General features: G+C 33.8%; 1 protein-coding gene across 1 annotated transcript; it reads right to left on the reverse strand.

Moving 5' to 3' along the window:
• Positions 1–27: 27 nt before the first annotated feature.
• Positions 28–6,867, reverse strand: LOC132733877 (uncharacterized; the record flags this gene model as incomplete). Its single annotated transcript, XM_060720606.1, is given in 5 exon segments — positions 28–285; positions 2,615–2,733; positions 3,420–3,587; positions 5,185–5,292; positions 6,767–6,867. Coding segments are annotated over 5 exon segments (661 nt in total), but the record flags the coding sequence as incomplete, so codon positions are not given.
• Positions 6,868–8,018: the final 1,151 nt, after the last annotated feature.

Genomic DNA, 8,018 nt, shown 5'->3' on the forward strand with positions numbered 1-8,018 from the left:
ATGTTACACCAAGTGCCATTCCAAATGAAAAGTGGCGTATGATCCCCAAGTAATAGAAAGCGTTTGCACTGAACGAGAAAACAATGGGCTGAACTAAACAAAATGGAATTTGAAAAAGGATCAGAGGTTATGAAGCCTGCATAGAAATATTTTTATAATAAGCTTACAGTATGACGTAAGTTGCAGCGTCTCTCCCGGACTAGCTATTGCAGTAGCGTTCTGGTTATCATTACATCTATTAGGACTAGCTGTCACGTACACAACACCGCCAGACAACACAACAGCCTGAAAATTATCAACACAAGTTAAGCAAACTAGCTCAATTAGGACTAGGTGTCACGTACACAACACCTACAGACAGCACAACAGCCTACAATAAACCAACACGATAACATTACATCTGTCAAGTAAGAGAAAACATGAGCATTAAGTCAAACTTACGGTAAGTTAAATCAAATGGGGCGACAATAAATTGTTACAAGACCAAACTTGCAAACATGTTTTTATATTCAGAATCAATTTCAAACGTATGAAAAAATTAAAAAAAGGGTGTAAAAGAATGTTATTATTTCATTTCTTGCATGTCAGAAAAGTCTCTTAATTTAAATGGTGACCTTATAATTTAACTACTAATCTGGTAAACGTTCATTGCTTTAAACTATGAACTGTTACTGCACAGTTTAAGGGAGTTCGAAGGCAAATCTTTAAAAAGGCTACAAATATTGTAAGGCTTTGGTACACTGTTTGGAGAAGTATTTTGACCTGGCTCTATACTGATGACACCTGCTGATCACTTTCAGCCCCAGCAGGTTATGGTTTGAAGGGGTAATGTGTGTAGTGAGTTTAAATCATTAGTTGAAGTTTAATAAAACACTTCTGGTACCTTTTTTTGAGAGAAAATAATCTGTCTATGCATAAAGTTGGGAAGGTTTTATGAGTGACCCAATAACAAAGATATAATAATACGAGGATTGATCAAATTGATCAAAACGTTTTTGGCCCGATGTTCTTCCAGTAGTCAGAGAACCCAACTAATGGTCTTACTTTTTAATGTAATCGCCCTCTACATCAATGCACTTTGCCCACCTGTGCTCCAACTTGTTTAACCCTTCAAAATAGAACTCTCTTTTTTGGTCCTCAAAGAACTCATTGACCGCCTCCATCACGCCTTCATTGCTTCCAAAACGTCTACCACGAAGCTTGGTTTTCATTTTTGGAAACAGGTAGAAGTCAGAGGGGGCCAAGTCCGAAGAATATGAGGTATGGGGAAGAATTTCAAAGCCGCAGTCAGTTGCAGCAGCCATCAAAACCAACTTGGGATGTGTGAACTGGTGCATTGCCCAGCATGAGCAGAACGCCTTGAGTCAATTTGCCCCTCCGTTTACGCGTCATTTATTGACGCAGATGTGTCGGTTCGTCTGCATAGTACGTACCGTTTATGGTATGACCTTGCTTAAGATAGTCAATCATGATTATCCCCTGACTATCCCAAATAAATGAAGCCATCATCTTCCCTGCTGATGACACCCTCTTGAATTTCTTCGGAGGGGGTGAGCCAGGGTGCATCCACTGCATGTTCTGTTTTTTATATTATGGATCGAAGTGATGAACCCATGTTTCATCCTAAGTTACGATCCAGTAGATAAAATCTGATTCATTCTCATAGCGAGACAAAAGATATCTTGAAATGTCAAGCCTGTTCCGTTTCTGGTCGTCAGTAAACTGTCTGTGGACCCATCTAGTGGAAACCTTTGACATGCCATAGACACCAGTCAGAATTGCTTATACTCACTTCCCTAGAGCAAAGCATTGCAGGTCTCGCCTTCCTGTCGCACATGACCAGATCGGATCTTGCACAGCTTCGGCAGTTTCCTCGGTGGCCTTTTTTGGCCGCCCAGGTCGCTCATCTTCTCCAATGCTCTCCCTGTCCCTCTTAAATTCAGTAGCCCATTTTTCATAGTGCTATAGGAAGGGGACTCTTTCCCAAGTGTATCCATGAAGTCTTCATGGATTTCCTTGGGGGACATCCCTTTCTTACAGAGGTACTTAATGACGGCTCTGATTTCAACTTTCTCCATTTGGTCTAAATGACACACCCCTCTACTGATCAAAGTGTGTTTTATGTTACTTAATCTGTGTAAAACCGTGTAACTCGGTCAGTAATCTTCAATAAGATATCGGTATCGACGTATCGTGTGTAAATGTCAGTGTAGTGGCTAGAAGTATATCGGGCCGAGAACTTTTTGATCATACCTCGTATCTTTCCTTTTCTATATGATAACGGACTAGAAAAAAATGATACAGAAATACAACTTATTCTAAACCTCGTCGTGCTGTACACAGCCTCCCACGAGAAAATGCGAGCAGAATATGCTTCTCATCATTATGTGAACGTGTTTATGCGCAAAAAAACAACCTTTAACGGTGTTGGGCGCAGTAATTTCAGATAAGTCATGGAATTGAAGGCTGCGAAAAGGAAAAAAAACATTTAGTTGAAAATTGTAGACTGGATGTTATAAAGGAAATAGGAAATGCAACCCCCCCCCCCCCCTAACACTGATTTAAAACACGGATTCAAAAATACAATAAAAAACAGATAGATTTGTATACCTACCAAACATACAAATCGGTAGTAATTGTTATTATCCGGTGCAGTACTGTCTCTGTTGTATAGTGTCAGATAGGAGATAGATCCACTTTCCTCATGATGTACGCAGTCTAACACACCTTCCACTAAAATATACATATACGTGTTAAATTTCTATTCTAAGTATACCTGATGAAGACTTTTAAGTCGAAACGTTGTGTTTTCTTTTTATTTCAAATAAAACAATACATTTTTGAATTTAAACTAGAGTTGAGTTCTATCTTCAAACTTAGATTATTACATGTCTTAAAATTTAATAAGAAAGCAATATGAACTATATATGAATCGCATGGTTGGCTGTTTTCAGATACATCCGGACAAAACGTACACAAAACTGTTACAGGAATATAAATTTGCTTGAAATACAATAAGTGTCTAAGAAATAAATGCATGCAGTATTCTCTCGTGGAATTGAAATGTAGAAACCGAGGATTCATATCAACATTTCAATATACAGTCAAACCTGTGAATCAAGACAATCCAAAGGATAGACCATACATGGCTTTTATGGGTTTGTCGAACAGTGTTTTTATTTACAGAAAAGTGGTCTTAAATACAAAAAAAAGGTTTGACTGCAGTATTTAAAATATTGCTAATTCGTCGAAGCTTGATATACTAGCGAGCACAGGCAACGACAAAAATCAAACATGCCTGTGGTGACTACATGTATTTAGATGGTTAAACTCCTTAACTTTTAATGAACAGTGCCAAATTCATTCAAATATTCAATAGTAATAAGATAAATATATATGTTTAAGACACTTTTACTTACATGTAAACATCTGCGGTGTGTTGCATAACGTGTAATTAAAGATAAGTTGTTGCCTCGTGTCACAAACGTTTAAACTCGTGCTGTTGGAATTAACATCAATGCACGTGTCATAATTGTATGACCCAAACAAATCAGCTGGACAGTTTTGCAGCGCACTTGTCTCCGAACCTAGAATAAAATAATGGATAACATCACTCATCTAGGTCTGTTTTGTTGTACTTCAAGCAATAGAAAAAGAAATGAGTGAGAGAGACTAAAATCAGAAACCTTTATTTGCAAATTGATCTATATGTTCGTTGTCCATTTAATATAATGGTTTGTGGAATTTTGGTTTGGATACATAACTTACCTAACTTCGTTTTTGGTCAACTGCATGACATGTGCTTTTATGTTTTGTTTTGTTTTTCTCTCCAATAATTATTGTGTGCCAAATGATATTAGTTATCCGAGCTAGGCAGCCAAATTAAGTGGAATATTTTATTGGCAAAAAACGTAAGTTTCATAATCATCGCTTTGTAACATTTTGGCGAATCAATCAAAGAATGATAAATCAACAACAACTGCAACTGTCTGTAGGCTTGGCGTGCACCAAATTTTGTTTCAAATTTTTCAAATGAATGTTTCTTTTTAATGTCAGGTGCCTTATAAACACCCTATACCTCAGAGCTATATATTAGAATTGGTAGAACCATACTATAAAAACTTAAAGAGCAATAAAATCAAATAAAGACTTTATAAAGTGGTATGTACAAATTTATTTTAACTAAATATTACAAAATCGATAGCAGCTCTAAATACAAACATAATTGTAATATCCGATTTCCTATTTTATACCATTTGGGTAAACGTACAATCTATAATCGATTTATAACGTGAACATACAATACAGTATCCTAAATAATACGTATGCATAATTACATTCTTATTTATTGAAGCATATATTTTCTTGTTATGGAATCGATGCAAATATTTGCTTTTTTCCGATTGATATTTTAATCCAAACTTGTCTAAAATTTAACACACTAATCTGAATTTTATCTCAACGTAAACGTGAATGTTGTATGTTTGAATACATGCGCGTATACCAATCATTCAAGGACATCGTAATGTAGTGCAATGTAATGTAATGTAATGCAATGCAATGCAATGTAATGTAATTTAATGTAATGCAATTTAATGTAATGCAGTGTAATGTAATGCAATGCAGTGTAATGTTATGTAATGTAATGCAATGTAATGTAATGCAATGTAATGTAATGCAATGTAATGTAATGTAATGTAATGTAATGCAGTGTAATGTAATGTAATGCAATGTAATGTAATGCAATGCAATGTAATGTAATGTAATGTAATGTAATGTAATGTAATGAAATGTAATGCAATGTTCTGTTTTTGTCAGATTTAATCACATTTAGATAAGCTCACTTTATATTATACTGTGTGTATATATATGCAGTTAAAAAGATGCGAACGACATAGCCTTCCGAAATGCAAACTTTCCTTTAAATGCTAAGGATTAATATTATCATTATAACCTATTGAAATACATTATAATCCATGTAAGTTTATATATAGATGCTCTCAACGCGGATTATATTACTCTGTTATTATTGTTATACTGAACAAATAAAATTTGTCTGACTTTTATCTTATTTCATTCTCATTATGTCGTTAATAGACAGTGCTGTTTTTTACTTTCAGGTGTCAATGCATCATTATAAAATGAAAATAAACATAGCATATATTTTTGTTTGTCTTATCTTACCTGATTTTAGAGCGATATGGTAATTGTATGGCTGTACATAAGAGTCAGTGTTGCATACATTGTCATACACAGATTGTATTGTAAACTGAAAACCGGACCGGTCCGCCTCTGCAATAACAGAACAAAGCAATTTAATGGTGTAGTAAGCATATTACCTGAACAGAAAACCATCGGTTATATAACATGAACAGAAAATCATCGGTTATATAACCTGAACAGAAAATCATCGGTTATATAACTTGCATAGAAGCCCATCGGTTATATTACCTGAACAGAAATCATCGGTTATTATATAACCTGTACAGAATCATCGGTTATATAACCTGAATAGAAACACATCGGTTATAGAACCTGTACAGAAACCATCGGTTATATTACCTGAACAGAAAATCATCGGTTATATAACCTGAAAAGAAACCCATCGGTTATATAACCTGTACAGAAACCATCAGTTATATTACCTTAATAGAAAATCATCGGTAATATAACCTGAACAGAAAATCATCGGTTATATAACCTGAATAGAAACCCATCGATTATATAATCTGTACAGAAAAACATCGGTTATATTACCTGAACAGAAAACCATCGGTTATATTACCTGAACAGTAGTAATCATAGTTACTTGGGACAAAAACGATATTATTGAGCTATTTCAAAATGAAGCTGTGAAGATTGGATGAGAAAACTTTGCTTAATTTGATATTTCATATTGCTTATAATTAAAAAAACAGTTATCCTCGCAAATAAGAATTTGCGATAATGTGCTTATTTTTCCAATGTCAAGATTTATAATATGTACTATTTATGTATTAACATGTACAATATATGTACAAATAAATAATTATTATGTACCTGATACTTGATAAACATTTTTTTTTACTCTGTTCCTTTCATAAAAAAAACTTAACACATGTTACGCCCAATACGCAAGAAGTTGTTTTGTATGCATAAGGTAAAACAAAACAACAAGCAACATACAAGTAATTTTTTTTAATTGTATCATAGTTTGGGGGCCTTTCTGTTGAAAATGTGTCAGGGTTAAATCGTATACATATACATGCACAGTGCGTTAACTGGAGTGCAGGTATAAGTTACCCGCACTTCAGAGCATGCCCATTTATTGGCTCTTTTTGGCTGGGGTTTATTTATTGTGACGGAAGAGAAAGGGAAAGCGACAGAAATATCATATTCAGATGCTCGTTCATTGGTTACTTTTTCCCGGGGTTTCATATTGTGACAATAGGAACGTGTTTTTATGTTTGACTATGATACAAAAGAGAAAGAACATCAAAACACTTGGTAATCTGATTTATACTCGAGGGCTACGCCCCCTCGTACCTCGTGTTTCGATGCTCTTTCTTTTCCTTAATTTTGTGAGATCACAATTGCAAATAGAATAGAAGCAAAGAAATGCTTGATTTTAAGATTCAAAAAATCAAAAGAAATAGGCATGTATTCTAATGTCGCATTGGCAATTCATATTAAAATGCTTTAAAATGGATAAAAAGTTGAAAAAATACTTTGGATGATACACATTAAAACTATATTTATATTTGGATAATATAAAAAGTTAAATTACGTGTTGCTTGGTAGTAGACAAGTTTGTTGTCAGTTGTTTGTCTGATATCTATGCATGTATATAACGACCTTTGACCACCGACTATAATTAATTCTTCCGATCTGAAAATGTACAAAAAAAGTCAATGAATATATGGCTAGTGGAAATGGTAGATCAGTTAGAGTGTTGAATAAACACACTGTACATACAGCATATCCTCTGGCACACTTTTAATATTCTTTTCAAGCGTTTATTGTTTTAGGTACACATATTCTGTTAATTCCTAATTACAATCTGACACAAAATTGTCAACATGAAAGTTCTATGACAATTAACCACCGTATAAAAATATGATGATGCTTTTTTATAATTCTACTAAATTAAATTTTAATTTGTAATTTCATTCAAGGCGATGGGTGGTACCTTGAACAAGCCTCTTTAGACACTAAAAAGGCTGAATCAAACCGATCAGGCACAGACATTTTCAATTTTGCCACCCTTCATCGACCTTTGAGAATTTTAATGTAGAAGGTTAAAATGTTCTGTTTAATATACATATCAAGGCAAAACATTTTTGCATAATTGCTGTCTATTTGCAATTGTTTATAGATTGCACATAACTTAACATCGTTATTTTATTTATCTTATAGACAGTTCTATCATTACCACTGTATCTATACATCTTCAAATGTTTCATATGTTTTCAATTATACCTTTAAACAAAATTCAGATATTGAATTTTGCGTTAGCCGGTGCAGGGGTGCGGTTAGGGGAGTTAGGCGTGGACGGTAGGAGCTTGCAATATTTTGCTCACCTCGGTGACAAAAGGATTCATTCTTTGCTGATTTAAATGTTGAACTTTTCTTATAGCATAATATGGACTTATCAAAATTATAAAGTGGCAATAGACGGGGTTTTTTTTTGCAATGCACACTATATAAATGAGTCACAAATCTATTTGGTTTTTCAATTACAATGCATACATTATACTGGTGTCTACTGTCCTTTTTCAACTGTAAAAGTTAAAATTTACATTTTGTTTTTTTATATAAACTTATCGATTATATTCCTTTCACGTCTGAAATCAATGCTATTGAGTTTATTTGTCAGGCTGTAAAAAAAATTGAATAGAATTTTAAATAAACTAGGCATTTAAACATTATGCGTTTTGTCAAGATAGCCTCCATATTATTCTGAAATTATATATTTATTTAATACATTCTTATATATTAACCTTTTTCCCATATATCTTGTATTTCTTATAAAAGGACAG

The sequence above is a fragment of the Ruditapes philippinarum genome, unplaced genomic scaffold (assembly GCF_026571515.1).
Source record: "Ruditapes philippinarum isolate M1 unplaced genomic scaffold, ASM2657151v2 ctg1388_1_1_1_1, whole genome shotgun sequence".
Taxonomy (NCBI): Eukaryota; Metazoa; Mollusca; class Bivalvia; order Venerida; family Veneridae; genus Ruditapes; species Ruditapes philippinarum.